This window comes from Tamandua tetradactyla, chromosome 1, assembly GCF_023851605.1.
Source record: "Tamandua tetradactyla isolate mTamTet1 chromosome 1, mTamTet1.pri, whole genome shotgun sequence".
Taxonomy (NCBI): Eukaryota; Metazoa; Chordata; class Mammalia; order Pilosa; family Myrmecophagidae; genus Tamandua; species Tamandua tetradactyla.
The window spans coordinates 121290545-121309479 of NC_135327.1; the positions used below are offsets into that span (position 1 = coordinate 121290545).

The 18935-nt window shown below is 35.1% G+C and overlaps 1 protein-coding gene across 5 annotated transcripts in view; it reads left to right on the forward strand.

The window, feature by feature from the left end:
• SGCE (sarcoglycan epsilon) overlaps nucleotides 1–18935 on the forward strand; it is an 82023-nt gene that overhangs the window by 23381 nt on the left and 39707 nt on the right. For all 5 annotated transcript variants that reach the window (XM_077123604.1, XM_077123630.1, XM_077123621.1 and 2 more), the window contains 4 exons: nucleotides 2799–2921; nucleotides 4587–4744; nucleotides 11152–11224; nucleotides 15303–15501. In XM_077123604.1, the coding sequence (XP_076979719.1) occupies nucleotides 2799–2921; nucleotides 4587–4744; nucleotides 11152–11224; nucleotides 15303–15501 (553 nt within the window). The remainder of the gene's footprint in view (nucleotides 1–2798; nucleotides 2922–4586; nucleotides 4745–11151; nucleotides 11225–15302; nucleotides 15502–18935) is intronic.

Here is an 18935-nt window from a genome sequence, read left to right on the forward strand (position 1 = left end):
TTGTGGAGTTACCAAGGTAACTGACCAGCAAGTATGCAGTTCAGCAGATTGCAGAAAGGCAATTGATTACACATGAAAAGAAATGTGCGTGTCATCTTAACAACCAGAAGCGCCATGGTAGACTGTGGTTTGGCTCTGTGGATTGCAGAATCTTTATATAAAGCAGAAATTGAGATCTTCTTTTACTAGTCCTTGAAATGAAGGATATGGAATGGCAGGTACACTTTTATGGTTCCACTTCAGGCCCTGCAGAGGACTATATAGAAGTTAGAATCATTTCAAAATTATTTAACATAAACAGGCTTTTTCTTTTATTGTGCTAGCTTTCATCCACTTTATGACAGCAAAAACTAAGAGACGCTATTAAGTAGTTTAGAGAGTAAATGGAGAGTAGGAATCCATAAAGGGCTACAAACAAATGATGGTTTATTCAAATTGAAAAAATGAAATTCAAATATTATATATATTTAGTCAGCAGACAGAAGAGAAATGTTTGCTTATACACTGCTTTTTATTGGTGTATTCATCCATTCTGTAAGTATCGATAACATTACTAAAATATGCCAAACACTCTTCCAGGTACTGAGGAAATAGCAAAAGTAAATAGAACTCAGTCAAAGTGCTGGATTTTAAGGTGTTTTTGGTTTGTTTTGTTTTAGATTTCAAACTGTTTTATTTTAAGATGGCAGAATTCAAGGTGTTTTTAATCTGTAAAAAGAGTAAATTAGATAGACTTTGAAGAAATTGATTGAGATTTTTAAAAAACATTTCTGTGTTCTGGCTGTAAGGTTGTGATCTAGGATTTAAACCTCTTTATATTTAGAATGATGTGACGACTCCTCAGGAGTTCAAAGCCCCCCTAATTTGACTCCTCTTGACTTCCCAGACTTTGTTCCTATACTTTAAATACATCTCAGGATCTAGCATCGCTGACTCTGTTCCTTTTCTTAAAAGTGCTGCACAGTATCTCATTACTGAATCTTGCATGTGCCATTTCCAGCACTGAAATGCATGAATCTCCCATCTCTGAGTTTCAGAACTGGTACTTTAAGAGCCTTATCTAATTCTGCTTCTTACATAAATCTTCCCTGGATCTCTGCAGTCCGATTGCACCTCACCATCCTTCCAGGCATTGCCAGAGCAGTTTACCCTCTGGGACAACGCCTAATGAGGTGGCGCTGGCCCGTCTCCCTGCCCAAATGGTGGACTCGGTGGAAGGCAGGCGGGTTTCATACACTGTGGCGTTGTTCCCACATCTCCAAGCGTTCGGGGCACCTTGTGGAATCCAACTGGTGAAAAATGTCACATTCTCTTCCTCACTTGTTCTCTAGGATTCATTCATTCTTGCTTTTGGAGAACAGTAGGACTGTTTCCACAGGTGAGCGCCCTGAGCTAGAAGTTGGGGACCCTAACTGCTGTGGGAAGGCCACTGGGTCAATTTTGGTATAAAACAAGTCAGAAAACAATGCGAGTCTTCTGAGAGCTTAGTTCAACCTGAACCTACAGTTTTCCTTCCCCCTTTGAAGTTGTGTTTTTAGGAGTAAAGCTATGGCTATGTGAAACTACAAGCCAAATATTTTAGTTCAGTTCCTTTTTTTTTTTTTTTTGGCAGCCATCCACAGAACTGCAAGGATAAGTTTTCACAGATAAACATTTTGTGGGAATTCCTATTTTTATGCTGAAAAATTTACTTTCGGTGATCTTGCCATCCAGGGCTTTTAGTAAGTTGGTAAGACTGGAATGAGCAGCCTTAGAGTTCTCAAGGTTAATAACTGCATTTACAAATCCATCAGTGACTAAGAGGAAGAAATGGCCTGATGGGGCTTATCTGTTGAAAAATCGAAAATCACAGCTACTAGCCAATCAGGAAGAGAGAAACTCAAAAGAGGTTGTAGAGGTGACAAGGGTAATGGCAATAATGGTGTTGCTGGAAATGACTGTATCAGAGAAGAAACAATAGGTAGAAACTAATCACACCAATTGCCCAATTTAATGTAGCCACATCCAACTGTTTTAAGTAACCAATAAATCATGAAATCTGTCCCCAGTTTACTTGCAAAAATTATTTGCATTGAATCATATTATGTAAATAACAAAATTGCTTATTTGGGATGTTGTTGCTTATTTAAGATGCAGCATAATATAATAGATTATGTTGTTTGAATTATTAAATATCAAGAGGAGGGAAAATGGCGTAGATCACTTCTAGGTGAGATGAGGAGTGAATACTCAAAGAAGTATCCAGTGCATTTTTTCAAGTGTATGTGAAAGTCACCTTACATATTTTGGTGGTTTTGTATGGCCTGATGTGCTTTGTTTAGCAGACGGTTAGTACAGTGTAGCTTCTTGCCATTTAAGATTGCTCTATGTATTTTGCTTTAAAAAAAAAGCAAAAAATGTAGCAGTTATGTAGGCTGTCAGTCCCTGTGATGTATTTTGTTGGTAGTCATTTCATGTCAGAAGAAATTACCACACTCCTCCCCAAAAAGAAATTATCAGAAGGTATTATTAATATCTTAATGATTTCATAAGAATTTAAAATATTAAGTGTGCCTAATCTTGTATTTCTAACATAGTATTTAAAGACCCTAAACCCCAAGTTGAAAGAGTCTTTACATGTTTTGTCCTAACATTATTTTCCTTTAAAACAAACTGTTATTAACAATTATCTTGCATGTTGCTTCAGTTTCCCAGAAATTTCTACACAGTAAAAGCCTTCACTACTTTGTAAACTGAATTATCAAGGGCATATCTCACTATTTGTATTTCTATCTCTTATCTTTACTCTTTGTTTTCAGTGTACACTATTTTCTCAAAGGTGCACTCTGATCGAAATGTATACCCCTCTGCTGGAGTCCTCTTTGTCCATGTTTTGGAAAGAGAGTATTTTAAGGGGGAATTTCCACCTTACCCCAAACCTGGTAAGTTCTTGGTGAGGGTAAAAAAGTGGTTACTTTGCTAGGTTTTTCTTTTTGTTCAATGTGCATAACCTAGATGGTGTATGATCAAGTATCACTAACATACATGATCAATCGGTTGCTGCAGGATATTTCTCATTTTATGATTAGAAATTTAATTACAGAAGAAAATAATTCATTTTTTGAATTTTAAAGGAAGGATATCTTCTGGATGCCTAGTCTTGAGGTTTATGCCTCTGACAAATGATCTACCTAAATTCACATAGAAATAATTAGAGCGGTACAGTTCTATGATTTTCAATATTAACGCTTATATTCTTACATAGGACACTGATTTTTGAAAAACTATACATATGTTATAGAAGAGGATGAATATGGTATTACGAAAGTTCTCAAAAAAGTTTTTACAATATGAAATAATTTTATATAAGTCTTCATAATGGTATAATGTAGATTAACTTTTACCTTCCAAGTAATACCAGTTATAAAGTCTTATTTAATTCACTATTGCTTTAAATATATTATGTTAAATTCTCACAATTAAACAAAGTTATGAAGATAAAGAGAAAACAGCAGGAACAAATATATTAAGTTACTGTAACTCTTACTTAATAGCAAAAATGAACTTTTTGAAATCATATTTTGTAGGGACATATTTTTAGCATTAGAATTAATTTAAGTATTCTTTTTTGCATATTATACAACGAATAACATACCTGAACACACTCATAAAATACAGCTCGTCATGCTCTCAGTAGGCTGTGTGCAAGAAGAAAGGTAGTCTTTTTATCAGTTAAATGTTTTTATGAGGCATTATATGTTTGCAAAACTATATAGTTAAACCTCTTAGCAGCAACACCAATATTTGAGAAGAACACTATGCTCATTAAGAGTATACTTCTTGGAGTCAGCCCAGGATTAAATTATAGTTTATCATTAATATGACCATGGAGAAGTTACTTAATTTCCCCAAATTATATATTCTATCGATCAAGTTAGAACTAATAATAGCACTACCTTCATAGCTATGTGGTGAAAATCAGATGAAATAATACCTGTAAAACACATAGCACAGAGCCAGGCATGTGCTAATAAATGAAGCTATTATTATTGTTTATTTTTAGTAAGTGCTTTTATTATTACAGTTGTTTTAGAGTTATAACATCTTTTTCACCTGATCTTCCAATATCTTTAAATTACGTTATTTTTATTTGATGCTACTTTTATAATTTTGAGACATCCCTTAAAATTAGTTTGACAGTATCTGAGTTTCATGAAAAGAAGACTTCTCGAGAGTATGAATACATTAATATTAGGTGTTTTTCTGAAAGAAAATTGTCTCACTGGCAGAACTGTCTTACTACTAAGTGACCACAAAAAAAAAAAAAACTGCACAAAACCTAGAAAATTATACAAATTTACTTTCTTTGTTGCATCATATTTCTAGATAAATTAAACAAACCAAAGGATTTCTGCTTTATATGGTGCTGTAATCTAAATTCCCAGATAGATTTTCTTTCTGTGTATGTAGTTTGCTACAAATGTAAGGGAAACAAATACATAAAACTGTAGACAGAAATGTTTTGATTGAAACTATCAAAGCCAAATTTGTGGAAAAAAAATTTGTGTAAACAGCTGTCTTATGCTTTAATTCTTTGCTTCTTATAGGTGAGATTAGTAATGATCCCATAACATTTAACACAAATTTAATGGGTTATCCAGACCGACCTGGATGGCTCCGATATATCCAAAGGACGCCATATAGTGATGGAGTTCTATATGGGTCTCCAACAGTTGAAAATGTGGGGAAACCAACAATCATTGAGGTAACTTATTTACAAAGAGCAAAATTATATTTTTGTTTTTTTGGTAATTTTGAGTTTCACGTGTTAAGATTAAATTTACATGACAATTTTTTTTTAGTATTTTGCACCCAAAAACACAGTAGATAACATTGGAATCATACTGTTTCCTTCTATCCATTTATAAAGTTTCTTCTTCCAGCTTTTATATAAAAAAGGGAAAATCTCAATTAGTGAAGAAAAGTTAAGACACTTTAAAGAACTAGGATGACTGTAATAAGAATTCTGTTTAAAAAAATAAAGGCAAATGCAAAACATTAATTTGCCCCATACTTGAATTTCAAAGCCCGTGTGTTTGCAGTGGAGGGCTTCTAGATCCTTCCCATGTGCTCAGCTTTGTGCCAGGTGCTGTTGATAGAAAGATGAGTAACAGATGAGCCCTGCCATGTCTTTGTGGTTCAGGGGTGGGAGCAGTGGGTTGGAAATACATGCCAAGCCAACGCTGCTGTAATAGAAAGGTGCTATTTGATGCAAAGTTGCAAAAGTATAAATACTTCAGAAAGTAGAAGGAAGGATATCTTGGGCAGAGAAACAGCAGATCAAAGTCAGGAAGGTATTAAAAATTGCACAGAGCTGGAGGACTGTAAGCGTGGCTAGAGGGCAGGATACACCCAGTGAGCAAATGATGGGAACTGAGGTGTTGATGTCGGTAGGAGCAGATCTGTGAGGGCTCTATAGGTCACATGCATGAGTGTGTGGCCTTTATGTTAAACATGATGGGGGTGGTGTAATTCATCACATTTTCACCAATACCTAACACTGAACCTGGAAGATATTAGTAATTAAACAAACAAAAGAAACCCACTGATTACATTGAAATTTTAATGACAATTAATACTTGTGAAAAAAAAGACTGAATATAAAACTCTTTCACTATTTACCATGCTCAACAAAATGAGAATTACAATGGCAATTATCAGTCGAATTACAATTGTAATTAACAGCAGTATATGTTTTAGGCCCTGATGCCTCCAGGATCTCTGATTCTGATTTAACTATTCAATTCCACAAGCATTTATTGGTATAGTGATTAGGGCATCAATAAAAGAATTCCCAGTGGATTGCCAGGAGCTTGTATAGGTCCTGTAAATCATGTTTTCTACCTGTACAAATTCTCAGATGATTACATGTCTTGAGTTTTTCTCCAAAGTTTTAATCTGGCTTAGACTGTGAATATGAGCTTCCATGTGGGCCAAGAGAACAGGGCTTTCTCCATTTGAATTGAAGTTTGTATTAATGTGGCTTTTCAATGATTTCTGTCTATAAATCTGCTTTCTTAAGTTAATGTAGAAAGAAAATGAAGAGAGAAAATTATTTTGAGTTATTGTCAAAATTAATTTTTTAAACATTCAGTAAATGTTATAAAAGAGATGTATAAATATAATTCACCACATTATCAGATTAAAGAAAAACAGCATAATCATCTTAATAGATTCAGAGAAAGTGCATAGTAAAATTCAATACCCATTCTTGATAAGAAGAAAAAAAAACTCTTAAATTAGGAAGAGAAATGAATTCCCTTAACTTGATAGAGGTTATTTACAAGATATGGTAGCAAACATCATTCTTAATAAGAAAACATTAGAAGAAAGTCTTTTAAATTAGAAACAAAATGAGGATGAACCACCCCATTCCATCTATTACAGAATAAATAGCCAGTGCAATAAAGCAAAGAAAAAAATTGAAGAATTAAATGTATAGAAGTTGAACGGAAGAAATTGGAATAATTAGTGATATAAAGAATCTATAGACTAATAATTTTTTTATTTTTATTTATTTATTTTTGCATGGGCAGGCACTGGGAACCGAGCCCGGGTCTTGGGCATGGCAGGTGAGAACTCTACCTGCTGAACCACTGTAGCCCACCTTCTATAGACTAATTATTAAAAATTTCATAAGAAGTCTAGCAGTGTATCTCTAGAATCAATATAAAAATTTAGTCACTTTTTTTTTTTACATGGTCAGGCACCAGGAATTGAACTCAGGTTTCCGGCATGGCTGGTGAGAACTCTGTCTGCTGAGCCACAGTGGACCACCCCCAGTTACATTTTGATATGTAAAAAAAAACAAATATTAAGAAAATAATACATGTTTTTAAAAGATACCATTCCTAATAGGAACAAAAATGATAAGGTACCTAGGAATTAATTTAATAGATGATATGCAAGGTCTGTATGGGGAAAACATAAAACCTTATTGATGTTAAAGATTACCTACATAAATGAAAAGACATTCCATTCGGGGATAAGAAGACTCAAAATTACAAAGGCATCACATTCTCTCTAACTGATTTATAGAATCAATAAATTTCCAATCATATTGATTTATAGAATCAATACATTTCCAATCAAAATCTCAGTAGGGTTTCATGGAACTTGGCAAACCAATTCTTAAATTTAGAAAGAGAAATAAAGGGCCAAGAATCATTAAGACACTCTATGGTAGACCAAATTGTGTACTCCAACAAAAGACATATTCTTAATCTTAATCCTAGTTCCTGTGGATGGGAAATCCATTTGTAATAGGACTCTTTGAAAATGTATTATCAGTTAAGGTGTCAATTCATTTGTGAGTAGGATCTTCTAAGATTCTACTAAAGTATGGTTAGGAGAACCTTCATTCTTATTACTGGAGGCCATATAAAAAGAGGAAATTTGGGTTTAGCCAGTCAGTAGAAACCAGATGAAGCCAGATATAGAAGCTGGAGCCAGAGAAAGCTACTGGAGGAAACCAAGGACAAAACCACATGGCGTCACGAGAATGCTACTAACTTCATGAAGAAAGCATGGCCTTGCTGACGCATTGATTTGGGTCTTTTGACTCTAAAACCACGAATCAATAAATTTTTTTTTTTTTTTTTTTTTTTTTTTAAAGGAAAGACAGAGAGAAGGAAGGAAGATAGAAGGAAGGAAGGAAGGAGAAGGGAAACATTTTTAAACATTTTCTTGTTTTATTGTATTCTGTTTCTCCATTTTTGTTACATGGGCTGGGGCCGGGAATCGAACCGAGGTCCTCCGGCATAGCAGGCAAGCACTTTGCCCGCTGAGCCACCGCGGCCCGCCCAATAAATTTTATTTAAGCCAGGTACTGTATGATATTTGTTATAGTAGCTCTGGCATGCTAAGACACACTCCTAAGGAAGAAAAAAGAGTGAAAGTTTCTTGCCCTTCTGGATATCAAGATTGTAAGTCAATAGCAATTATACAGTTGTATTAATAGAGGGGTAGACCCAATATTAGACCCAATAATAGAGGGGTAGACACCAATCAATAGAATAAAGTACCTAGAAAAAGGAGCAAAGTTATATGTATGTAAAGATGTTGTCACAGATTATTGGGGAAATGAATATCTGTTTATTGATTGGTGCTCAGACAATTAGTTATCCATATGGAAAACGTGAAAGTAGATTCAGTGCACTAAATGCTAAACTCAGTTCTGGATAGATTAAATTTGAAAACCAAAATTCTAAACTATTGTCTGAAAATATAGGAGAATATCTTTCTGATCTTGTTATAGGGAAGGAGTTCTTGAATAAGACTAAATTTTTTATGTAAGAGAAAAGATTGATAAATTTTACTGTACTAAATTCAAGAACTTGTATTCATCAAAAGAAACCATAAAAAAGACCAGCCACAGGGGAGAATATTTTTCAATACATGTAGCTGAATAACAGTATCTCAAATATACAAAGAAATCTACCGTTTGGTAAGAAAAAGACATAGACATTTCGCTACAGAGGAGACACAATTGCCAATAAATTTAACTATGGAAGATTAATCATATCAGTAATGAGAAATATTCAAACTAAAGCCATGATGAGAATTTTACCCTCAGTAAAATCCATGGTGGGTGGGTGTGTGAATTGGCACACTTTGGAAAATAGTACCGAAATGTTTCACATTGTTGAGTATTACCCTATGGCCCACCAGTTCTACATTTGGGTAAATACCCCAAATAAAGACTTGCACATGTTTACCTGGAGACATGCACCATCATGTACATTGAGCAATGATCACATAGCAAAACACTAGAAACCCAACAGTAGAGACCCAAAAGTCCATCAGCAAGGGTATGAATAAATTGTGGCATAATCGCACAATGAATGTTTACAATGACAATGACCCTATGCTTACCCAGCAACATGGATAAATGTTGTAAGCATAAGTCCCAGCAGACTATAGTATGGCACCATTTTTACAAAGCTCAAAAACAAGCAAACTAAACAATATATTTTTTAAGTATACAGGCATTTCTAATAAAACTGTGTTTAAAATGGATGGAATGATAAACATGAAATTAAAAATGTTTACTTCTGGTTGGGGAGAGGGAGTGTACTAGATTAGAAAAGAAATATATCTGTGCTTAGTCTGGGGTTCACAGATGTCCATTATGTCCTTTTACCTTACTACTAACATATAATGTCACATATATATATGTCAAATAATATACAAATGAAAAGATGATGGCATTTAGCGTATCTTTTATCAGCAAATAACTCATTTTTACCACCATATATGGTAAAATTTACAGTATTTTAAAATATCATATTAATTGATATAGCCAAAAGACTTTTTCTTATCCTAAACTAATAGTGAGCCCATATAAATATACTGATTTATCCATTCAGTCAGTGTTTATTGAGAATCTAAAATAGATCAGCCACTGTTCTAGAAATAGGGGATCAAAATAAAACACAGACATATACCCTCTACTCTCAGAGAGTTCACATCATAATACAAATAGGATCTGGTTGAAAGTATTGCAGTTATTTAAATATCTCATTAGAATTCATAGGACTGCATTCTGTTATATCTGTTAAAATTAAACGCTAAATTCAGGTAATAAAATTCCTTCTCCTGATATGGAATGTTCTTCATTCCCTTCAGTGATTTTAAAAGAAAAAAATTTTTTAGAAAATATGAAAATGACATTTGTGATAAATATGGGAAAAATAGCTTTAAAAATATTGCAGTTAATGTCAAAATATCTAATATTCCTTTCTGAGGTAAAGTTTCAAAATATTATAACAAACAGTAGAGGACTGGTGTTTTTTGGTTGAAAATATTTAGGTTTTTTTACAGGGTAACTTTTTAAATCATGAATATTCTCCAATTCTTCTTTTTTACATTTTATATTTGCTTCTTGTAAACAATAGTTCCTAGTTTATTTTAATGCCTGGTATTGATTTTGGAGTTCAGCATGAGCCTAATTAATCATATCTCCCAACAGATAGCAGCAATGAAGTGATTAAGTCCAATGGAAATTTGACATATTGTGGAGAAGGAAGTTCTTTTAACTTTGTGGAATAAAATGCCTTTCAGAAAAATGTACCTTTTAGATATTGTTAAAGGTTTGGTATTATTCCAAATTCTGACTTTTACTTTTCTAACTCTTGAATAATATTTCCAGTATGTATAATTTGTTTGATTTAAAGCACATGTGTAAGGCTATAAAAATCATTGTTATTTGTTTTTAAATACAAAAGATATTTCTTTTTAGTTTGCATCCATTTTATCCTACTCTTTTGTCTCAATTCTCAATGTCAACTATAGCTGCAATCACTGCCTGAAGGCTAGCGCTGGGATTCTAAGGTTTTTATACAATCATTTGCTTTGTTGAGGTACTGCAGGTGTCTGAATGATTTAATATCTGTTATAAAGTTAATCAGTCCTTGATTTTTGAAGCTATATTCTGTTCTTGGCCTTTGCTTGCTTTGTTGTTTGCAGTGGCTATTTCTGAGTTGACTTTAGTATAAGTTCATTGGGCTCTGCAAATGATTACTAATATTTGATTCTATGAAGGGATTGATTTGTGTTGTTGAGCATGTGCCTTAAGCTTCATAGACTATGATCTTACTGCTTTGCCTTTATCATATGTAAGAGATGATTTCCAAAATGTTATCCACGACATTCAACTGACTGTTGTGCAGTTTAATATTAAATGTAAGCAACAGAGATGAGCTTGGTTTTGAAGTGTATTTCCTAGCATGATCCTAAGCTCCTTTAAAAGTATGCAGATATATTGTTTTGTTTTGTTTTTTAATCTTAAAAAGTCACTGCTAAGTAGTTCAAAATTTTTAGTTCATTTACTAATGATGCATCTGTGTTACTACTAGCTTTCAGGCCTTCTGTGAAAGGGCCTGAGTTTTACTTCATGTTTTGACATGTTAAAGAGGCTTGACTAATGGTTTGTTTTAGTGTAATATTGCTGTAAACTCTGACTTGTTAGTTCCCAGAGAAGGAATATTTTGTATAGTATATAAATAAATAATGAAAATGGACAGAATAACAATTCATTTGTATTTGGGCCTTAAAAATTGCATTTTTTGAATAACATTCCACTTCTTTAATATGTTTTCCTTTTTCTAATAGATAACTGCCTACAATAGGCGTACCTTTGAGACTGCAAGGCATAATTTGATAATTAATATAATGTCAGCAGAAGGTGAGTATGGATAAATAGGTTGATGATTTTTTCTTTGTTTCAAAAAGTCTATTTCATCATCTTTTGTATCTATATAAAATAGGATTAAGTATTTTAGAAGCACCACATCCCTAAAATAACTGAAGGAATAATAAACTGTGGATACGAAAATTAAGCTGTATATCATTTGTTTTAAAATATAATGCTAAGATATGGTGGTGTTTAAGAACTCAGCAGAGGGAGCCAAAGAGATAGGCCAATTATTTCTCTAAGCCTTGGTTTCTTCATCTGTAAAATGGGGCTAAAAACAATATTTCTCTTTAAGTCTTGGTAGGGATTACTTGAGTTCAGGCTTACAGTGTGCTTAACACAGCACTAAACACAGACTCAGTGATTATTAGCAATTTTGATTGCTTTATTTTAAAACTAGTACGTTTTAGGTAGTAGTCCAGTGTTAAGTGAAGATGCCAAGTTGTTGGTGTACAAAAATTGTACTGTAATTTGGGCCCCAATTTTCCATCTAAATAACTGGTAGCATCAGTAATTACAAGAGTCCAACAATTTAAAGTTACATATGCTCAAATTGTAAGTGATTTCATGAGGATTCTGAAAATTAGAGACAAAGGAAATATTCTGAGAATTATACTGTCAAATATTTGACCCCCATTTTGTTACTTGTCTGGGAAAAACATATACCACTAAAAAGTTTGTAGATAAAATTTGTAAATATGGGATAGTGTCTTCTATACTAAACATCATTTAGAAGGGTGACAGGAGAGGAATTGATACCAAGTTTTTGGTAGTTATACAAGTTTGGATCAGGGAGACTTTGTTCTTGATTGCAATTGTAATTGGACGTTTATATCTGCAAAATACTCTTAGCAGAATAATTGCAAAGTTCCCTTCCTTCTTGAAATTCATTGATGTGATTATATACTTATATTACAGTGGACACGGACCATCTAACCTCACTATTGTACTCTCAGAGGAATTCAAAACCCTTTGATGGAAGGTGCCAAAATATAACAATTGCCGAATATGGGTATCTGAGGGGTAGGAGTGGGCGTATGTTGGAGTTCTCTGCGTGGTGTTTGTGTTATTTTTACAACAGTTTTGAAACTGTCCCGTAAGTTTGAAATTATTTCAAAATATGAAGTTAAACAAACAAACACCTTCGACACCCCCTACACTGACACAGCCTGGTCTGCTACATGGACTTCCTTCATTTCAAGTCTGGTCTTTGTCCTGGAGCTGCTGTGCACTCCTGATCAAGCGGATACTGACGGAAGTCTGCTACGTGACTGTAGGATTGGAAGTAGGCTTTTGAAGCTATTCATCTAAATGAGGGGTTTTGATGCCATGCTGATGAGGGAGGAAGAGTAGGTAGGTTTGGGGAGCCTGCAGCTTTTTCACACAGAGTTGCTCTGCTGCCTTTTCCATAGGGTTCAGTGGCCCAAAAGTATTTGAAAACTTCTGAACTACATGACGCATGTCTGTCCCTACTGGTAGAGATGGAATGTAAATGGGCAATGGAATGTTCATCTTTGAGCATGTCCTATAGTCATGCAGTTTCCGCCTAGATAAGGCTTAGGAAAAGAAACAGCAAAAGCTGAAACTGAGACCAATCGTGCTCAGACATACACCTTACCCAGATGTCTCCTGCTTTGAAAGAACCAGTGAGAAATTAGTCACATAGAGTCACACAGCACGGGGCTTGAGGAGAGTATATACGGTGATTCTCCAAGTTGGGTTTTTGCGCTTCAGAGGCCTGCTGCTGATCTGTTGGCCTACTGTCCCCTTGGCCTCTGTAATGTCCAAATATAGCAGGCATGGGATTTCCCCAAAGTTAGAAAGCTGTGTGACTCATCTTTGGGAGGCCTGGCAGCAGCACTTGGCTGGGTAGACAGCAGGCAGCTGTGAGGCCCACAGCCTCTGAAGGGTGTGGCGGCAGCAGCAGGTCCCACACAGGGCTCAGGAAGGGAGCCACATGGATCGGGAAAAAGCAAAAATCAGTCCTCCAGAAAGTAGCAGTGGAAATAAGAAAAAAGTTTTATAAGCTTTTAAAGAAAATGGATGTAATACAGTAAATAAAATTAATAGGTAGAGTTCTGTCATACTCAGAAACTATATTTGTAATTATTTACATAGATTGTATTATAAATTACCTAAGAACTATGTTTCATGACACAGTTCTGCATGACTATTTCTAGATATGGAGACAATGCAGGATGATTGAGTTATTATTTGTCTATATAAAATAGGAAGTGTATTTATTTGTATGAAGCAGGAAATCTGTCTACATAAAACCAAATATATCACGTTTAGAAGATTGCAGATGGGCTATACATCGACAAATCTAACAAAATCATAACCAGAATGAATGACAGTATTGGAGATGAGTAAAGGATCCTCTGTGATTAGGGCTTGAAAACCTAAATCTTTAGAAAGAGATAACTATATTCCAGAAAATCCTGTTGAAAACTCAGATTTTTATCCTGACTTCACTCCTGCTATAAGATTTCCTTTAATATCAAAGAGGCTTCACAAGGAATGAGGCCAAGATTTCATCTATTAATTATGTAATTTTTATTTGTTAGATAAGAATGAAGTACAGTAGAAATACATTCATTTTTATTGAAATAATTCTGAGGCTATATGTAGTATAATTACTGTTAGCTCTAAATCTGTGTATAGTCCAGAAACTTTTACTTTTCGAGGAAGATATCAGGTGATCAGCCTGTTTATAGTATTATAATAAGAGCTAAAATTTAACATATTCAGCTCTGTTGGGCACTTTACGTATACAGTCTCCTTTAGCGTTCATAAAAATTATATGAGGTAAGTTCAGATTATAAGTTCCTAACCCTCTCTAAAGGTCAGCTTTTTCATCTGAAAATATGGAGAAAAGTGTTAGTGCCTACTGCTTGCTTGTTGTGAAGATTAAATGTGATAATTCACCTAAATCTCTTAATTTGACCTGCCTCTTAGTAAATGTTTAAAAATATATCAGTCTTTATGGTTACAGAAAGATTATAAAATAAAATGAAAGTAAAATAAAAGCTCTTCTTTCTATTAGTAGAACAATCAGAATATAAGAAATGATGGTCCCCAATTCAAGAGTAACATTAGAGAAACTGAAATATTTTTGTACTTATTTAGAGTTATTATAATGAAAGTCTGAAGTTGATATTCATTGGCTTAAATATTCAGAGGGAAATTTTGATGAGATACTGGAGAGGGAAAAAAGCTAAGTAAACCTATAAAAATGTGAGATAGGAAATTTCATAAGAGTTTTACAATATAATTTTTCTAGAATATACAGTTATTAAAATATTGAAACTGCCATGATTTTAGAATTCTTATGGAGCAATGTTTTAGAATACTCAAAAAAATCAGTAAAATCACCAATTGAAAATATGTTATTTCAAATAATTTATAAAAACCCACAGACAAGTACAGATCTTTTGTAGTATCTTCTCTATCTTCGTGCCTCAACTTCCTCTATGTCCAAATGGGGATAATATTACTTAGGGTTGTTGTAATAATTAAATGAGACAATGTGTTTGAAAAAGATTTGTCAATTCCAAAGTACTACAAATATACAATATTATTTCTACCCATGTAGAGTTCTAGAAATGCATGTTCTACCTGGGTAAATTGAAAGGGTTTGGATGCAGGTAGGTCACCAGCAAGTTAATCCACACTGAGTTTAAGGCATATTTGGCTGTTTTTCTTTTTTTTGGCCAAACCCTATTATTATACACTAAACTGCTGTACTTTGGATTTGATTATGCTATAAAGTTCTGCATCTGATGTATGTATTGTTTTTAGATACACCCCTTGTTACCCAGAAAACCTTCACTTGAGGTCAGCATTAATATCCTTTCCCAATGCTAGGACTTCTGGTCTGGCAGAACTCAATAAATCTTGAATTGTTCTTTTGTTTCCTTTTTTTTGGCTTGGGCAGGCACCGGGAATCGAACCCGGGTCTCCGGCATGGCAGGCGAGAACTCTGCCACTGAGCCACCATTGCCCGCTCTTTTGTTTCCTTTTAAATAACTACTTCATTAACTATATGCATATTTTTCACCAAAATCAGACTTCCTGTTGCCCTATCAAGCAGAATTCTTCATTAAAAATATGAATGTAGAAGAAATATTGGCCAGTGAGGTTCTTGGAGACTTTCTTGGGGCTGTGAAAAATGTGTGGCAGCCGGAGCGTCTGAATGCCATAAACATCACGTCGGCCCTAGACAGAGGTGGCAGGGTCCCACTGCCCATTAATGACATGAAGGAGGGGTAAGCAGACTTTTTTCTCTTTGCCTTAAATATGGATTTAAAAATATGGTGATCTTATTGTATTTATTATAGATAGAAGATGGCTTCTTGCATTTTTCTTTTTAATAAGAAAGATATAAATATACTAGTAGTTTTCTATATTGACAAAGTTATGTTAATGGGAGTTCTTCATATCTCAAATTCCAGGTCCTGTGGAATCTAATTGTAGCCCGAGAGCAGCATCATAAGTTACAACACTAAGTATTTTGAACCTTCCATAGAGAAGCTGATTATTTGGGGCCCTGCATTTCAAAGGAAATTGGTGCCCCACTTATCAGCTGCAGAAGTACATGCAGACTGCTAACTTTATTCTAGGAAACTGTTTCTTCGCCTTTAACATTCTTTCCACCATGTGTCAGTGACTGATGACTGGGGTGGATTTGAAACCCATTCCTGTGAGACAAGAGTCCAAAGGCTGGTCCTGCCACTCACAGACTGGGTGACATTGAGCACATCATTGAACCCCTCTGTGCCCTAACTTCTTTGTCTCCTCCAACGGGAATTGTTCTCTCACAAGGTTGTTGTAATGCTCACTGAGACAGTATATTTGAGAACGATTCGCCAACTCTGAAGCCTTACAAATACAGAATTGTGACTTGGACCCTTACAGAGATCTAGAATTGCTCCTTCTGCCTGGGTAAATTGAAAGAGTGAGCTAGTCAGTGTCCATGTCAAGTCAAACTGATGTCGAATCTCTATAGGTTGAGGCAGTTTTCTTCCTTCCTTCCTATCCTATCCTATCCTATAAAAGTACAGACTGTGGAATAAATTATGTTTTGTGCAGCATATATAGCCCTTTCCAACTCCCCCTTCATCTAAATTCCTGGAAATGCTTATATAAATTCCTGGAGATAGCTGGTAAGAATTTGACTAAGGGAAGCTTTAACAAGAATTGTCATCGGAAGTAAAAGAAAAGTCACAGATAGATTTCCCTCAGATGAAGTCTGAGGGAGTAGGCATGATGGGGATAGGGGAAAAGCTATAAAGTCCAACTTAAAAATTTCAGAATTAAATTCTATCTTCTGTGTTACGGCAATGGGTTTTGGAGTCAGCCAAGCTCATGCAGAAGTGCTTTGAGGAAAATAGTTGCTTTATCTGTTGCCTCTCTCTGTGAAAACATAATTCTTGGGCTTAAATTTTCACTTCTGAATTACAGCATGTTTCTGTCTTCCACTGACTAATTAAAGCAGATCCATGGCAAGAGATGAGCAGTAGTATCTCCCCTGAACACATTCTCTAAATATGGAGGCTTTTCAAAATTTTCTCAAGGTCATGTGTTCCACGATGTTTGTTAAAACAACCAAAAGATGTTGGAGGAAGTAGTATGAAAGCCCAGTCATTTGGAGAGTTTTCCACAGCTGTACTTTTTTTCTGGGCTAACCCCTCTACAACTGGTATTTCAGACCCCACCCACAGAGGCACTTTTAGAATCTGATATAATCTAAATTGAAGTGAGGATGCTATAAATCACACTCTGACCTCAAGCGATGCTTCCTAACCATGTGTAGCCTGAGAATTGCCAGTTATCTTCCTGGCCTTCAGTTCCCCCTAGAGATTCTGGTTCTTTAAGCCTAGGCCGAGGCTTGAGCATGTGACTCTAAATTAAGAACAGAATTTTTGTTCTAGGAGTACGTGTTAGAGAATTCTGTCATTAACTGACTGACCCCCGACACCTGCTAATGGGCAGCACATGCTGTCAGATATTTGAGAGAGTCAGTCCAGGGGCATTTATTTGGACCCTATTGTCTCAGATCCCTTCCCAACTTGAAATGTTTTCCATGAGTTTTAATTCAATGTTAAGCCTTAACCTTTAGAAAGTATTCATATGAGAAGTCTTTAAAAATAGCATTTCTATAAATTGTACCCAATGCCAGCTCTATTACTCCAGTGTCCCTATACGAGCACCAGTGAAATCGAATCCTGCTGAGTACAGTTCTAGAAGAAAAATTTGTCCCTGGGAATGATTTAGCATTCTTTCTTTAGTTGACATATAATGTCATGGTAACAAACAAGTTTTTAACTCTATTGCCTTACATTTAGAAACAAATCCAGTGCTTAATTTATCTCTGGTAACTTCCTTCCTCTTTGATAGTGTATATCATGGTTTTTAATTCATTTAAAAAACTTTTTGCTTCCGTTCTTTCTCTTGAAAATACCAGGGGCCATAAATCCTTTTTTAAAGATACAATAGTGAAGAGATCAAGAGGCAGGATCAGAACTATCAAAAGAATTGCAGCCATTGCTTTTTAAAAATTTTATTCTGAAAATGTATGCATGTATTTCAGAAGTATTGGTTAAGTGCTTAATAAATGTGTTCTGCCTACACTTAATATAAATCTTAGTTCCTGATTTTGAAGAAATTTTATGAAATGATTTCCTGTTACTCATGGCAGCCACAATACACTGACTCTAAATTCCTTTTATTTGATATGCTTAGTCCTGTAAAGAGCAGATGACTGGGAAGAGCTCTCAGTAATAGACCCTTGGAATAAGCCTACCACCCTTCCACAACCCAAAGCACCATTTTCAGTTATCTGCATCCCATTCCGCACATCTCATCTCCTCATCCTTGATGAGCAGTTTTTCAACTCTGCCAAACTCACTGACAGATTTCATTTGACTTTTTTTCCTTAATCAAGTAAAAAACAATTAGAAAGGTTTACTTCAAAGTGAGTAAACTCCTGCAAAGGAAAGTTGAGCCTCCTGAAAAGATTTGTCTTCACTTGCCAGACCATATCTCCCAGGCAACTATACTCTAGGCGTGGCCTGGGGTTGCTTTTGCTCCTGACACTGGGCCAGAAGCTAAGGACTCCTGTATGTATTTAGCCTGGGATAAAGCTGGGGAAAGAAGAGCAGGTTCATATTTCATTGTAGGCATACCATAGCTACCAACCAAGGCTGAGTGATGCTGTGTAAATGGTGGCAGTGAGCGGAATGATGAGGTGTGAGGATTAGAGAATATACTCATTTTTCGTAAGAGATTGTCAAACCTACTACCACTGTTTCCTCTGGTTACCAAAGCATGTGAATCTACCTTCAGTCAGCAACCAGAGTCCTAGGTTATTCTCTAGACCATTTCATAAAGTATCATCTGTAATGAAATGTCTGCCTCTTTGTCCTTTATCAAAGCCCTCAGTGAGAAGTCATTCTTGTGGAAGAATGCGAGTCTTCTGGCCACCAAATATTGGCCTGAGGCAAGTTTGTGATCCTAGGCCAGTCCAGAGTGCTCTGCTAAAATTTTCATCTTCCCTGGTGATTTACAGGACGACCATTTATTCTTAGATTATGTCCCTCCTATATTTTTGGCACAGATATCCTATCTTTGATGGAATGATAGTGATGTGAGATGGGAAATTTTAAAAAGCCTTTAATAAAATAATTGGAAACTTTTTTTC